The sequence below is a fragment of the Sebastes umbrosus genome, chromosome 17, assembly GCF_015220745.1.
Source record: "Sebastes umbrosus isolate fSebUmb1 chromosome 17, fSebUmb1.pri, whole genome shotgun sequence".
Classification (NCBI taxonomy): Eukaryota; Metazoa; Chordata; class Actinopteri; order Perciformes; family Sebastidae; genus Sebastes; species Sebastes umbrosus.
In genome coordinates, this window is record NC_051285.1 from 3625287 (window position 1) to 3641894 (window position 16608).

A 16608-nucleotide genomic window follows, 5' to 3' on the forward strand; every position below is an offset into this window, starting at 1 on the left:
AACTAATATAAATATAATAATAATTAAATAAAAAAGAAAGAAAGAAAAAAAAATATATATTATAAAACTTTTTAGTATTCATGCATGCACAATACCAAAAAATAAGCTAAACACTACATATTAAATAAATAGCCAAATATATAATTTTTCTAAATAGAGAAAATATGTAATATAACAAAATAATTAAATAATCCAATATATTTCTAAAACCCAGCTCATTATTACGAAATCTTATTCCATCCTGCTTCTTTTCACAATACAGTCTATTGCTGGTAATATTTATTTCTCTAATTCCAATGATTGATGATAAATTACATAATGAAAACTGTAAACTGTTGGAAATAAAAGGCAAGACAAAATGCTTTCAAAGTGCTTTACAGGGGCATAAAATCATATTAAATGTATTAAACACCAGACTTCAAGAAAACATTAAAATTACGTTTAAACGACATTGAAAACATTGAAATACAGAAAGCGAGATCAAGCAAATAAGTCGTTAAAATTAGAGAGAAATTTTATTTTTAAAAAGCAATAAAAAAAGGAAAAGCAAGCATATTAATAGTTATATTAATGTTTAGTTACATAATCGTTTTCTAAATTATGTCTTATTTATCTAATATTGAACACTTTTGGTAAAATTGTTCACATAATAATAATAATAATACATACAGCAAAACTTTGGTATTTGAATAAATACATAATAATAATAATAATAATAATAATAATAATAATAATAATAATAATTATAATAAAAAAAACAAAAAACAAATCTTAACTCAAGCTCTAAAACACCATGTCCAAGGCAAGAGTGGACAAGTTTGTCATGTGATTGGCTGAAGGCTACATCTTCCTATCATTTAGCATATTTGTTTCATGACTTCAGCAGATTTGTATTGATTCACTGAAGGATATAAGTAACTGAGTAAAGTGTCTGTTTGTCTCCACCTAGTGGCACACATTGTTTTCCTCATACTGTCTGTCTGAATATACCTGTATTCACTCTCTGTCTGAAACGCTCCGTTTTAGTGCATTTCAATGGAATGGCAACATAATTGCGTTGCTAGGCAACAGCTTGGGTCCTTGTTTACTTCCTGTCAGCTGATGTCATTCACATACACTGCAACAGGAAATAAACTGGGACACATTTAGAATGTTTATGTTTAAAACCGTGTAATGTTCTAAATATTGTATATTTGTGACATCACAAATGGACAGAAATCCAAACGGCTTGTTTCAAACGCACAGTTTCTGAATACGGGCTGTGTGTATTTCTCCATGGATTGAGTGTTTTGATACTTTCACAGTATTTATATAGCACTTAAACCTGCTTTATAATATAAAATACATAAAAATCTCCCTTTTTACAATATGGGATCTTTAAAGTGTCCTATTCACTCCTCTGGTCCCTCCTCCTCCTCCTCCTCCTCCTCTTCCTCCTCCTCTTCATCCTCCTCCTCCTCAGCATCATTTGCATAGAGTGGAGAGAACCTCCCTCACTAGTTCAAACTTCCTCTCCGTGGAAGAACTCCTCTTATTTATAATAGGCTAATAATACTAGTTTGTACTTTGTTATTTGTCTTTCTCTGTATAATATATGTTGGTCTTTTTTATATATGTCCCTGCACATGTCTTCACTTGTTTTGTAATCACTTTATAACACAATATATATATATATATATAAAAAAATAGAGAACATTTTACTCAGGTAATAAGTACAAAAGTATATTACAAACTTACAACACCAAACTACTCATAAAATAAGCAAGAATTAAAGTTAATTTTAAGCATGTTTATTTTTTTTATACAGGAACAGGACTTTTATTATTTAGTAAAAGAATGTGAATATTTAACATAATAAAAAAAAAACTGCAAGATAATAATGTTGAAGAGGGGAAGATTGTTGTTTATAGTATTCTAATAATACTAGTTTGTACTTTGTTATTTGTCTTTCTCTGTATAATACATTTTGGTCTTCTTTATATATATCCCTGCACATGTCTTCACTTGTTTTGTAACCACTTTATAACACAATAAAAAAAAAAAATCTCTCCAGTTTGAACAACATATTTTGGTCTTTTTTATATATGTAACTTTACACAACACAAATACAAAAATGCATTTGTGTGGATAGTGAAATATTTGCAGATCATGTTACACATTTGTGGAATGTCTTCTGTGGATTACAAATAATAAAGTCCAATAAAAACTTCCATACTCCTCCTCCTCAGCATCATTTGCATACAGAGGAGTGGAGAGAACCTCCCACACTAGTTCTCTGTTCCTCTCTGTGGAAGAACTCCTCTTATTTATAATAGGCTAATAATACTAGTTTGTACTTTGCTATTTGTCTTTCTCTGTATAATATATGTTGGTCTTTTTTATATATGTCCCTGCACATGTCTTCACTTGTTTTGTAATCACTTTATAACACAATATATATATATATATATAAAAAAATACAGAACATTTTACTCAGGTAATAAGTACAAAAGTATATTACAAACTTACAACACCAAACTACTCATAAAATAAGCAAGAATTAAAGTTAATTTTAAGCATGTTTATTTTTTTTATACAGGAACAGGACTTTTATTATTTAGTAAAAGAATGTGAATATTTAACACAATAAAAAAAACTGCAAGATAATAATGTGGAAGAGGGGAAGATTGTTGTTTATAGTATTCTAATAATACTAGTTTGTACTTTGCTATTTGTCTTTCTCTGTATAATACATTTTGGTCTTCTTTATATATGTCCCTGCACATGTCTTCACTTGTTTTGTAACCACTTTATAACACAATAAAAACATATTTTGGTCTTTTTTATGTATGTAACTTTACACAACACAAATACAAAAATGCATTTGTGTGGATAGTGAAATATTTGCAGATCATGGTACACATTTGTGGAATGTCTTCTGTGGATTACAAATAATAAAGTCCAATAAAAACTTCCATACTCCTCCTCCTCAGCATCATTTGCATACAGAGGAGTGGAGAGCATCTCCCTAACTAGTTCAGTCTTCCTCTCCGTGGAAGAACTCCTCTTATTTATAATAGGCTAATAATACTAGTTTGTACTTTGTTATTTGTCTTTCTCTGTATAATATATGTTGGTCTTTTTTATATATGTCCCTGCACATGTCTTCACTTGTTTTGTAATCACTTTATAACACAATATATATATATATATATTAAAAAAATACAGAACATTTTACTCAGGTAATAAGTACAAAAGTATATTACAAACTTACAACACCAAACTGCTCATACAATAAGCAAGAATTAAAGTTAATTTTAAGCATGTTTATTTTTTTTATACAGGAACAGGACTTTTATTATTTAGTAAAAGAATGTGAATATTTAACATAATAAAAAAAAAACTGCAAGATAATAATGTTGAAGAGGGGAAGATTGTTGTTTATAGTATTCTAATAATACTAGTTTGTACTTTGTTATTTGTCTTTCTCTGTATAATACATTTTGGTCTTCTTTATATATATCCCTGCACATGTCTTCACTTGTTTTGTAACCACTTTATAACACAATAAAAACATATTTTGGTCTTTTTTATATATGTAACTTTACACAACACAAATACAAAAATGCATTTGTGTGGATAGTGAAATATTTGCAGATCATGGTACACATTTGTCTTCTGTGGATTACAAATAATAAAGTCCAATAAAAACTTCCATACTCCTCCTCCTCAGCATCATTTGCATACAGAGGAGTGGAGAGAACCTCCCACACTAGTTCTCTGTTCCTCTCCGTGGAAGAAACTCCTCTAACCGGACTTTCCTCTCCAGTTTATCCAACAGAGGAGGAAGTTAAACCTGTGCGCTTCAGCTCTCCAACCTGCTGAAAACAACCTGAAACTTCCTGCTGCTGTTGTTCTTCTTTCTCTCTCTGGAGGAGTCTGACCCATCAACATGTCTGTCCACACCAGCAGCCAGAAGACGACGACCTTCCGCACCGTGAACGTGGCCTCTCCGGAGCCGGTGAGCAGCACGGTGATCTCGAGCGGCTCGGTGTCCCCGATGCAGTACACGCTGAACGGAGGCGGAGGCGCAGGCGGCTACGAGACGGTCCGGTACCTGATCCCGGTGCAGCAGCAAATACAGCAGCAGCAGCAGCCATACTTCATCATGCAGCAGCCCATGGTGCAGCAGACCATGGTGCAGCCCATGGTGCAGCAACACATGATACAGCAACACATGGTGCAGCAGCCCATGGTGCAGCAGATGGTGTCTCCAGTCTACAGTCTGCAGGGTTATCCTCGACTGAGCGTCAGCAGCCAGGAGTCCGCCGACCTCAACTACCAGGTCAGGAGCACCATGGAGGTGAGTGAGACAAACTGGTGTTTACAGTTTTTCTCGATTGTTTACACACATTTTCTGAAAGCATGCCTCATACTCTCAGAACTCTACACACAAATCAAAAAAAACACACACACAATGGGCAAAACCCCTCAATTCTCCTGCAAAATGAAACTTTACATTCAAAACAATGTTATTTCTTCTCAAAATGGTATTTTGTTTTCAAATGACACACACAAACCATCATATGAATAGACATTTATAAGAACCAGTTGAACACTGATGTGCTCAATGTAAAACACTATGATGAATGGAAAACACTTCTTCTCCATTCATCATAATGACTTAGGCCTTTTTTTTGTTACTACAGACAGTACATACATAAGTGTGTTGTAAAATATTTTAGAATATTGTTTTTATACTCAGAACACACAAATACACGGTAACAAATATATTTTATTTTCCCCACAAAAACAATGTACACAGTGAACATCCCAACCAACACAAAGTTGCACATACAGTGGTCTACATACAAAACAACAGAAGAATTTACTGTATACAGTTACAGTAAAAAAAACTATGCTGCATCCTCTCTTCTGTTTCGGTCTGGCCACAGCACCTCATCCACATCACAAGCAATGTTTGCCCTTTTATGCTAAAGCTCTGATTGCTAATTGTAACACTATGTGACAGGTGTTTGCCCATGTGATGAGTCAGTGTGCATAGTAGGGCAATTGACTTTAGAATTTTGAATGACAGTGTGTTCCTTGTGAAAACGAGATTTTCTTCATGAAAATTGTGCCAAATGCAGAGAATTGTGTGTAGTGTTTTGAAAAAAGTGTGTTTTAGAACTGCAATTTGAGTGTAAAGCAGGAATTGTGCTTGTAGTTTAGCAGAATTGGTTCAGGGGGTTGGTGCATGAGTTACATGTTGTGGTCATTGTGTGTCAAGTACCAGTATTTGTGTGTAAACAATTGAGAAAAACTGTATTAGCATTTTATAAACAACAATTTATCCCTCTTCAACATTATTATCTTGCAAAGTTTTTTTATTGTGTTATAAAGTGATTACAAACAAGTAAGGGACATATATTATACAGAGGAAGACAAATAACAAAGTACAAAAACAAAACAAAACAAAAAGAGGATAAAAGCAGGTTGAAGAACGTGTCTTGTGTTTGTGTGTGTGTGTGTGATGTGGATAATGGGTGTGTGTTTGGCATTGCATGAGGCTAGATGGTCATATAAGATAAGATGAGATAATTTCCCTGGAGGGAAAGTCAGGTGTCAAAGCTGCAACGTCAGCAAACAGAGTGAAACACAGGAGAGGTAAAGGTATACAGAAATTATAAAAACAATAATAGAGATATAGAAGATACAGAGTGAATGGGTGAACATAGTGTGTGCAGCCCGTCAATAAATAAATGTAGTATGTACAATAAATAAGTGTAATATGTACATATGTGCAGTCTATAAAGTGGTATATAGGATGTATAGTGTATAGTAAGTGTAAAGTGCGCCAGTGGTTATCTACTCTTAAACACATATACTGTACACATGCACACATATCTACACACACACATACATACAGTATATCCTTCCTTTTTATGTGTAGAGCATAGGGGGAAGAAAATCTTGCAGAGTTTAATAACCTCAACTTGCATAACAGTGATAGTGACAATATCAGTGGGAAAGAATGTGGTTTGCAGAACAAAAACCAGTAAACAAACTGGTTTGAGGAACCACTGTAACGCGCCAAACTCTGGCAGGCCAGTTCGCTTTCCTCTAATTACTTTTGCACACTGAGAAATATCAGATTTCCTTGTTATTCAGAGTTAAAGTATATAAACAAAATAAAACAAATATGAGAAAATATTACTTAAAATATTCGATTTATGTGAAAGGGATTAAACAGACCTTCACGGGTGTAATTAAGTCGTTTGGCGCCCTTTAAGGCTTCAGGGCAGCAGCTCATAATGTAATAACTGTAATGATAATGTAATGATTTAAATGTAATACAAGCTCATAATGTAATAAATATAATAATAATGTAATGATTTAAAGGTAATAAAAGCTCATAAAGAAATAACTGTAATAATAATGTAATGATTTAAATGTAATACAAGCTCATAATGTAATAAATGTAATAATAATATAATCATTTAAATGCAATTAAAGCTCATAATATAATAGCTGTAATAATAATGTAAAGATTTAAATGTATAAAGCTCATAATGTAATAACTGTAATAATAATGTAATCACTTATATGTAATAAAATCTCCTAATGTAATAAATGTAATAATAATATAATCCTTCAAATCTAATACAAGCTCATTATATATTAAATGATAATAACATAATAATTTAAATGCATTTAAAGCTCATAATATAATAACTGTGATAATAATGTAATAATTTAAATGTAATAAAAGCACCGAAAACCACAAGCTTTATTCAACACTGTTTTTGATAAGTTTATAATGTAATAATGTTCTCATAATGTAATTATTACATATATGCACAAAACTGTTATTACATGGTTTTCTTACATTATGTGCTGATTATTACAAGATGAGCTTTTATTACATTCAAATTATTATATTATGAGTTGAGCCATTTAGTTGACTTGTGTCTCAGCTATGATACGAAGCTGTATCTTCAGTTTCTTGGTGTTCACACGCATCTAAACTGCATCGACATGGATTCATAAGCAGCGTGTTTATGCAACAGAATCTGCTGAGGGGCTGTGAAAGTCTCTGAACTGTCTGCTCTCTTGATTACAGATAAATAGAAATCTGAATATGAGGATCAGCCCAGACTTGATGGTCTTGCTCAGATTTAATTTCTGATTCTTGTTATATGTCATCATACATCTAATAACTGCACCTTTTGTTTGGAGACACATAAATCACCTGCTGGCTGTTCAACGTCTCAGATAGTTTATTAGCTTGTCAGGTTCAGTTGTCGGAGCAGAAAGTGATGAAAACAGCTGTCAGAAGAACATCAGCATGTTTCCCACATACTGTTGACTTATTACTTCTGACACTGTGCACTGAGTTTTCACATCTACTAACCACAGATAAACAGGTAAATATGACGACTTTCCACATGCCACCAGTGGCACATTTTGAAATACATAAAGAAGAGAATGCAATTAAATATATTCTGTACAATATTTTATAAATAAACTTATTGATGTAGAAAATAAAAGGCAGATGAGCTGATAATAATCATTAGTTGCAGCCCTAATGCCGTCCCCTCTCTCCTGATGTTTCCTGTCTCAGCTTGTCACAATATTATTGTCATTTTAAGACCATTTTGATGCCACTGATATAATAGCATAATAATGCACCCTTTCAAAGAGCAACTTTTAATTCTTAAGAATATTCAGACAATGTGAAAAAAAATATTAAAAATATTCTAAATAAATAAAATATAAATAAAATAAAACCACATAACCAAAAAAATAAATAAAATGCCCAAGCCCATATATCATATGATAAATCGACAACGTAATAATCGTGACAGGCCTATATTCCTGCTGCTAATAAAAGGCGAAAAATGCCAAAAAATAATCTTAAGAAAAAGAAAACACAATCATTTAGTTATTAGTAGGGGATGTGGATCAAACCTCAATACTTTGTGTGAAATGTGCTTGTTGTCTGCAGCTGTTAGGTATCATAAGTTGGATTGAATGCTCATATTCTTCACTTATTCTTTAACCAGTTACCTCCTGACTTCAGTCATACTTTAGCTCATTTTAGACTGTATTTCTTTAGGTACAGTAAAGGTAAAGCTTTTGCATCGCTGCTTTGTTTACACACATAATTCTACAGTAAACACTGATGCAGTTGACAAGTGTAGCTAGTTTCGTTAAGTAGGGAAATAGGTTTTGAAGAAACAAACATTTTCATATTCCTCAATGCGATGTTCTTTTTCTTTTTGTATTGGTACTGAAACTGAAGGTATTAGCGCAGATGTCAAAGATTTCCTTTCCATTAATTAGGTTTTAAAATGTCTTCCTGACACACTGATCTCTGGTGAAGTTAACAGAATATGCTCACATTCACTCAAGGAATAGACGCTGCGCCACTGCCAAGATATAACGTGGCGTTAATAATTGTCCTATCGTTCTATACAAACTGTGCTGCAGGCCTCAGAGTTTATCCGACTCTTCCTCTTCATTGATTCCCTTCTAACGTGGCGCCAGTCTAGCCCTCCTGCACCTGCTGAAGCCTGATAAATCATCACTTCCTGAATGCCTTGCCCTTCGGCCTTGGAGGTTAACACTGTTGGCACATGAACACATTTGAATAATATCTTCTCCCACATCTTCCTCCTCTGCCTCTTTGATTATCAGCGACTTAATCTTTTAATTGAGTGCAACAGATTATGTCATGGTTTTCCTCTGGATCTCCCTGTTGGCTATTTGTTGTCCTGATCATTTACTAATCTGCACTCGGAGCTAAGTGCTCACGACGTGTTTGATGCCGCGCCCGGTCTGACTCTGCCGAAGTGGCACACCCTTAAATAGAGAAGACAAACACATTCTTCCACCTGGCTGGATTAAATTCAATAGATTGCATCGGTCGGAGGTTAGAGGTTCTTCTCGTCTTCGGTCTTTATTTGTCTGTAAAGATGTGTTGAGCTTCGGGGGACACAACCTGATTTGTTTTGTTCAATATCTCACTTTTGAAAATTACACAATTCAAGAATACTTGCATGGGAGTCCTTTATTTTGGTATAATCTACAGTACACTATGTCAGGATACCAGTGAGATCTGTAAATGTCTGTAGATGAAGAGCAACTTTAGTGTTACTGTAATGTTGCTGCATGCAGTATTTTGGCGTCTATTAACCATCAGCAGGTTTTGGGATGTTAGTGTACTTAGAAACGCTGAAAAGAGAAATGTATCAACAGAAAATGAACAATTTTGATGAAGCAATTAGTCGTTTTTATCAAAACGGCCAAACATTTCCTCAATCCAGCTTCTTTGTTATTAGGATTTTCAATAGTAGTTTAATAGTTTCTTTAAGGAATGCACCAGGGCTGTCAAAGTTAACGTGATAATAAGGCGTTACTACAATTTTGTTTTAACGCCACTAATTTCTTTAATGCATTGACGCAAATTGTGATTTTTAGGTTGTAGCGGACTGAATTTTAAAGCTAGAGTGAAGATACTGGTATCATGTAAAACTAGAAAACCTAATGGAATCCATTGGTACCAACCATGTCATACTAGCTTGCTGCTGATTTTATCAAGTAAAAACTGGCATGGCCATTTTCAAAGGGGTCCCTTGACCTCTGACCTCCAGATATGTAAATGGGTTCTATGGGTACCTACGAGTCTCCCCTTTACAGACATGCTCACTTTATGATAATCACATGCAGTTTGGGGCAAGTCATAGTCAAGTCAGCACACTGACACACTGACAGCTGTTGTTGTCTGTTGGGCTGCAGTTTGCCATGTTATGATTTGAGCATATTTTTTATGCTAAATGCAGTACCTGTGAGGGTTTCTGGACAATATCTGTCATTATTTTGTGTTGTTAATTGATTTCCAATAATAAACATACACATAAAGCAGAATATTATTCCACTCCCGTGTTGATAAGAGTATTAAATACTTCACAAATCTCCCTTTAAGGTACATTTTGAACAGATAAAATATGTGTGATTAATTTGCAATTAATCGTGATTAACTATTTTAATTGATAGACAGCCCTAAAAAGCCCCAAAATAAAACAGAAACAAAAACAGATGCTGACCGAAAAGGTGAAAAAAGAAGCTGAAGCTAAAGCTTATTATACCAAATTTACATATCATATTCTATAGGCAACTCATCATTCATTGTAAATCAAATATGTGCAAATGTGAAGTCGTCACCTTGGTCTATGGGCTTTTTAAAAAAAACTATTTACTGATTTATTTATTAAATTAGTAGAAAACTAATCAGTAGTTGAATTGCTAATGAACATAAGATTTCATGTCTCAGACTGATGTATTCTCATGTATTTTACGTTGTGAACCGTTGTCTTGGATTAAGAGGCTGGACAGCTTCAGGTGCTTTTTATTTGGCTCAGTAAGCTGATACTATTACCTCATGTGAAGTAATTTTGACTGTTACTGGCTTTGAGTCAGTTTATTTTGCTAATACCTTCAGAGTGACAGCAGAGCATCATAGGACAATTACCAACATCCTCTTCATACTGTCAGGAAGTAGCTCTGCACCAAAATACACCAGTTGATTCAGTTTACAGTGAGAGAGAAATAGTCAGTTTGAGTCCATGACTGTCTGTGTCACGGTCGACTTCAGATCATCAGCTGCTCTGACATAATGCATCTTTAAAGTAACTCTGCCTTTATGTTGCTACCACACAAGTGAAACATGTTTTTACATCTATTTCTGACTTAACATCGTCTCTCACTCTGCAGTAAATGACCTCATCTGTACCTCCGTCCTACATGATACACTGCAGTCAGCTTGTCATCACCATAGGGCTGCACAATATATTGTTTATTATCGTCATCACGCTATAAGCACATATAAACACAAGTCTTTAAATATGAGAGAGGCTTGTAGAAGTCAGGTTAGGGCTTGATATTGTTATCTTAGCTGTCCTAGTTTATTGTTGTGGGAGTTATTTTGTGTTTTTATTGGATTGTGGTGACGTGTTTTAGGATTTCAGGATTGTTTTTGTCTAGTTTTCATGTTGTGCCCCGTTGTGTTTTCTTTGTCTTCTAACATCTTGGGACCATGTTAGATATAAGTGTTGTCCTTTAGATATTTTTCTGTTTGTTTTATCTGATAATCCATAAATAAAAACAATCAATCAATCAGGAAAGACAGTGATATTGCATGCAGGGTTTTTTAATTAGTTGAAAGAGTAGAAAATTGCACTATGTAACTATCATTCATATTATTTTATTGGTGCCTTTTGTGTGTTCAGTTAAAAGAATGTTGGAAATAAGGTCCTATCATTTTTTAATTTCAAGTAATTTATCATACTTTAGCAGGATACTGAAAGCAGCAGAACTGAGTACACTTTAATATCTGTTTATTTATCGCAAGTAATATCGTTATCGTGATATTCAACATTATCGCATATTTTCCTCATGTCATGCGGCCTTACTTCACCACTGCTTAATGGTTTTACAACCACAGTATAATAAATGGTCAGTTTAGTTTGTTTATTTATAGACTGATAAACACACGTGCACTTTTTGACATTAAATATGTGCCTTTGTGTATTTCAACTCTTTTAAACATCGTCATATTTGTACTTTTAGGTGTGTAAATTAATTGTTTGCAAATTCTCAAATTTCCGCTTGAGGGGCGAATAAAGTCTTTTGAATTGAACTGAAAGTGCACGCATCATTAATTTTACTGGTCAGTAAAGACTTGAGGGTTTAGTTGTGGCTGAATCAACATTTTTATTGTATCTTTATCATGGTTTTAAAACATTTTCTCAGACTAAAAGAGAAAGATGATGCCATGGTTTGTGTGTTTAGTGAGCAGAGACTGAGGTTTTTCCTTTTGTCTGTTATTTCAGAATTACAGCGGGCAGTCTTCATCAGTGTTCAGCCAGTCGTCCAGTCCCATCAAGAGCCCCGAGCCCAGTGCCGAGGAGGAGGAGGAGGAGGTGGTAAGCACACACACACACACACACACACACACACACACTATTCACTAAACCCATGAAAGCCTTCTTAACTGGCAAAACCTGGCAACCACACAACTATGTGTCCTTCACTCAGTGCACTGCAGCCTTGGGAAGTTTAGTTTAGTTCAGCTTTTTCTCATCCACTGACTCAGTTTTTCTTGTTGTGATAAAACACAGCTGAAAACATACTCAAACATAGAAATAACAGACGCAAAGAAAGCTGAGGATAAGCATAAAAAAGCAGAAAGACATCAAGTAGAAACCGCTCTGACAGACACCTGAAGTCAATGACTTCAAACTCCCAACTTGTCGAGACAGGTTGCAGGTAATCCCTCTCTGTGAAACAAGATCACAAGAGAAACTGAGAAGAAGGTTTGTTATATCATAGAAGAGAAAATGCAGCGTTGAGTAATAAACCATTTGCGAGCTGATATTTAGACATTTTAGATCCATGAAACCACGCAGGTGGCAGCTTTGACCATGAACGTTTCAACATGTTTGATTTACTAGAGGTGGAAAACTAGTTCAGTAAGCATTTGGTCAGTTAAAGGTGGGCAACTTTTGGTTGAGAGTGCCATTTTTGTTCATTGACCAGATATAGTTCGGAGCTGTTTGACATGCTGATTAAACACTGACAATATGTAGGGATGCAGATAACACACCTAAGTTTAAAGTCCATTATTTTTTGACACATTAAACCTGTAATAGGCAGAATGTTTTTGGCATCATTGGGCAACACGTAGCAATATCCGGCCACCGTGTTAGACGGGAGAAGACTGAAGGGACATGGAGGCGATCAACCTTCATTTATTAAGGTATTACGAACGCTCAGGTTCAGGCAAGATCGCAAAGCAATTATTAGACATGTAACGTTTGGTTAACAAGAGATGAAGTCATACAAACTTGTCAAATGCCTATGGGATCTTCGGTTTTCTATCCTTCAAAAAGGGGGCGCGGCCTTGACTTTTTGTTCAGTACCTGTATGTGCAGGTCTGATGTTATATATCGCTCTCTTCAAAGTCACCAGACTACATTCACAAAAACAGTAATTTTACCTCTCAGAACACGGGAATAAACATACAACTCCACTTCAAAACACTCTGAACTAACCTTCTGATGATGCTGATGATTTGATGAGCATTATAGTGAGAACAATATCATGAAACAACAGTGTCCCAAGTTTGAGTTTGGTCAAATCAAAGCCGGCAGTGTGGTTTGTGCCTTTGTGCCAACTCTATGAATGATTGTTTGAAGAACAATCCTCCTGTAGTTCATAAAGGTGTTTCCTCAGAATGAGAAACTAAAGGAAGGAAAGAATGCAGAGGGGATGTGGAGTTCATCCAGACACACCCATCGGCATGAAAAATGGGAACACGTCGGTGTGTGAGAGTACAGTAGCATCTTCTCCTCTGAGCCGGAGGCGATCTGCTGCTCCTGATCCCTCCCTCTCTGTATGTGCAGCTACGCCCTGCCTCCACATTCACCCTCCTACGACAACACTTATTGTTCATATAGTCACAGGACCGCCAACTGTCGCAACACTGACAAACCACTCAGACTGGGTGTCAGATCTGGGTGTGTCTACTCCAGCAGCCACTTCCCAGAGGCCTTTGCTGTGCGTGGGTTGCATTCCTTTGATTTGAACCTGCAGCGTCATGTTTATGGCTGTTGCCACAACAGGGAGGTTCCCTGATTTATAGGTTGGCGGCGCTTTGATGCCAGTTGTCTTGAGAAAGTCATGTACGTGTACAAAGTGTTTTCAATAATTTGTTGGATGGATAGTCTAAATACCTTCTTCTACAGGTGTTCTCCTAATTAAGCATTTCATCTTATCTCCGTGATCATTTTGGCAGCACCGTTGTCACCTTAGGGCTGCAACTAATGATTATTTTCATTATCGATTTAACCTTTTTGGCTTTCCAGTAGATTGTTGAGTGTATAAAATGTTAGAATATAGTAAAACGAGTAGTCGACTAATCGATGATCGACAGAAAAACTATTTTGATAATCGATTAATTGTTTTAATCATGCAAGAAAATGACAGAAAATGCTATTTTCAGTCTCTCAAATCTGTAGATTTCCTGCTTTTCTCATATTAAACTGAATGTCTTTGGGTTTTGGACCGACAAAACAAGACATTTAAAGGCATCAGCTTAGACTTTGAGAAACTGGGATGGACTTTTTTCACTATTTTCTGACATTTTAGAGACCAAAAAATGAATGAAGGCAATCTAGTTCTCGTAGATTTTGGTGGATTGTTTAGACTGAATAACAGAAAGATTACGAGCAGGCCGCCGTGTTGTTTCCTGTTTGAAACGGTGAGCAGAAAACCAGGGACCCAATCAGATACATCCCAGGATAGAGTACGTCACCGCTTCTTTCACCTCAAACTTTAAAACACCCTGAGAAGTAAAGTCTTGTAATTTCACTGTGAGGTTTATAACCTTCCCCTTGCATCATCTGCAGAGTGTGCGCTCGCCCGCCGGAGTCACCGCCGGTGCTGCCTCTAAAACTAAAACTCACTCAGCATGTCGTCAGTCTTCTGTCAGCTGCGTCCTCAGAAAACAATTTGAACTGTGAGGCCTCAGACGGTGTTCTGCTAGTCAGCTTTTCTCAACGAGGCTTGTTGATTTGATTGTTTGGTGAGGACAAAGTCAGATCAAACTGGTTGTCAGGGTTCCGGTTTTAACATTTATTCATCTTTAAGACATCAGAATCTATCTTTCAGGATCAGGTTGAGTGACTTCTGTCCTTGGAAACTTCTGGAATAACTTTGAGAAGTTTCTCGTCTCACGACATGCGTTTGTAATAATAACAGACCCACTGGAGACGCCTGCAGGGTGAAGTGATAAAAATGTGAGTGTGTGTGTGCAGTGAAGGCTGCAGGTGTTGTTAAGTGTCGAGATCAGGAAGGCTCTGCTGTTTGATGACTCAGCCACTCAGCTAGATTATACCCTGATTAAACATATTTCAAATGCAAACACACACGCACAACTAACTGATGGACAGATTTACTACCTTTATTTATAGTCATAGTGCTTTACAAAGTCAGGTGCTTACAGAGGACAAGGAAATAAAAAGGTGTCAGAATATGAAGTGCAATTACAAAACGGCAAATTTACTTTCATGAGAATGTGTAACAGATAAAGCAGAGATACAGAAGATTTATGAGCAATACGTTATGCAGCACACCCTGCAGAAACCATAGGAAGACGCCCTTCTCCTGACTGTAATATACTCTACCATATACTGGATGTTGGTGTCACATAACTATCATTAATAACACCTGCACAATGTGCCTTCACAGAGTTTGGTTCATTTTGAACTTTTCCCACATTTGAAAAATTGAGATTCGCAAAGCACAATTAGAGAATCCAAAATCACAAGTTTAAAGGGGCTCAATGTAAGAATCAGAAATTGCTTGTCAACAGTGACAACAGTGTCGCTCTGCCGACACACACGAGACTGAACGTGATTGACAGGCATCATGTTGATTAACATTAGCAACATTAGCCAGCTAAAACCAGAATATATATTTCACCTGCTTGGCAGTAATGTTAGCTGACCAAACGAAGGTACATCCATGAATCGATGTTGATCCGAGTGTCAACTTTTCCCGCTTCAGCCTCCCGAAGGGGAGAAACCGTAGTTTTGGTCTCTTGGGCCGGAGTCGTTAACGTTACTCGCTCCGGAGTTAACCCCCGCCGTCACTCCACTCAGCAAAAGGGAAACAAGTCACGGGAAACCTCCGTTGGTTTGGAGGAGCTGCAGCATTTATTTCTGCACAAACTGAAACTTCCACTGAACATTCACTTGATAATCTCAGAGCTAAACTAACTCTGTCTTCTGCTCCGCTGCTCGCTCGTTTTCTCACACACTCGTCGCCTCTCTCCGTCTCTTGCTTCACCACTCACTTCCCACAACACAAGTTTTCCCCCCAATGTCACATTCCTGTTTTGCAAGATGGGCTTCGCTAGATATAACTTAGTTTTTTTGTGCTTCCGTGGAGTTTGTGTTGGAGTCTGAGTTGTGGTGGGTGCTGCTCATTTGTTGGCATTAGAGGACTCCATTTATAACCTAATGTTTGCTACGGCTAAGTCACTCGCGAGCGTGCATCACGTCTCATCCGTTGGATTTTCCGGGAAAAACGGGCCCATGTTCTTCACATTAAAAGCGGTCTACAGGCTGACGGGAACCTTTTCGGTTTGGTTACAACCTGTTTAGACATTGGCAATAGAAAAACGATTAAAACATGTTTATACTTGTGAGAACTTACTGACAGACAGTCGCTTTAGGTCTTTTTGTGGTTTCACAAGAATATGACATCATCGTCAAGTTTGGTTGTAGTATGATATAAGTCCCTTTGACAACGATGACTGTTTCCAAAACCAACACAACATGATTGATTAACTCGGAGGATCAGTGGTCTTATCTGAGAGGAAGGTGTGGTGGACTAACAAAGCTTTGGTTCTCTGACTGTTCTCAAGCTCAAACTCAAAGTGTTTTATAGTTCTGAGTCAGCCTGCAGAAATAAAGACACAAATATTGTCTTCGGTCAAACCTGGAAAATAAAAAACAAACAGCTACATTATATTTGTTCTCCCTCGTGAACGTGGCAGACCAA

The 16608-nt window shown here is 36.2% G+C and overlaps 1 protein-coding gene across 5 annotated transcripts in view; it reads left to right on the forward strand.

Moving 5' to 3' along the window:
- Positions 1–3755: 3755 nt before the first annotated feature.
- pof1b (POF1B actin binding protein) overlaps positions 3756–16608 on the forward strand; it is a 36568-nt gene continuing 23715 nt past the window's right edge. Inside the window, exons 1-3 of one of the 5 annotated variants that reach the window (XM_037748668.1) lie at positions 3756–4207; positions 4238–4342; positions 11874–11966. In XM_037748668.1, the coding sequence (XP_037604596.1) occupies positions 3932–4207; positions 4238–4342; positions 11874–11966 (474 nt within the window). In that variant the 5' untranslated portion in view covers positions 3756–3931. Of the gene's footprint in view, positions 4343–11873; positions 11967–16608 lie in introns of all 5 variants that reach the window. The other 4 variants (XM_037748667.1, XM_037748664.1, XM_037748665.1 and 1 more) reach the window with 4 other exon arrangements.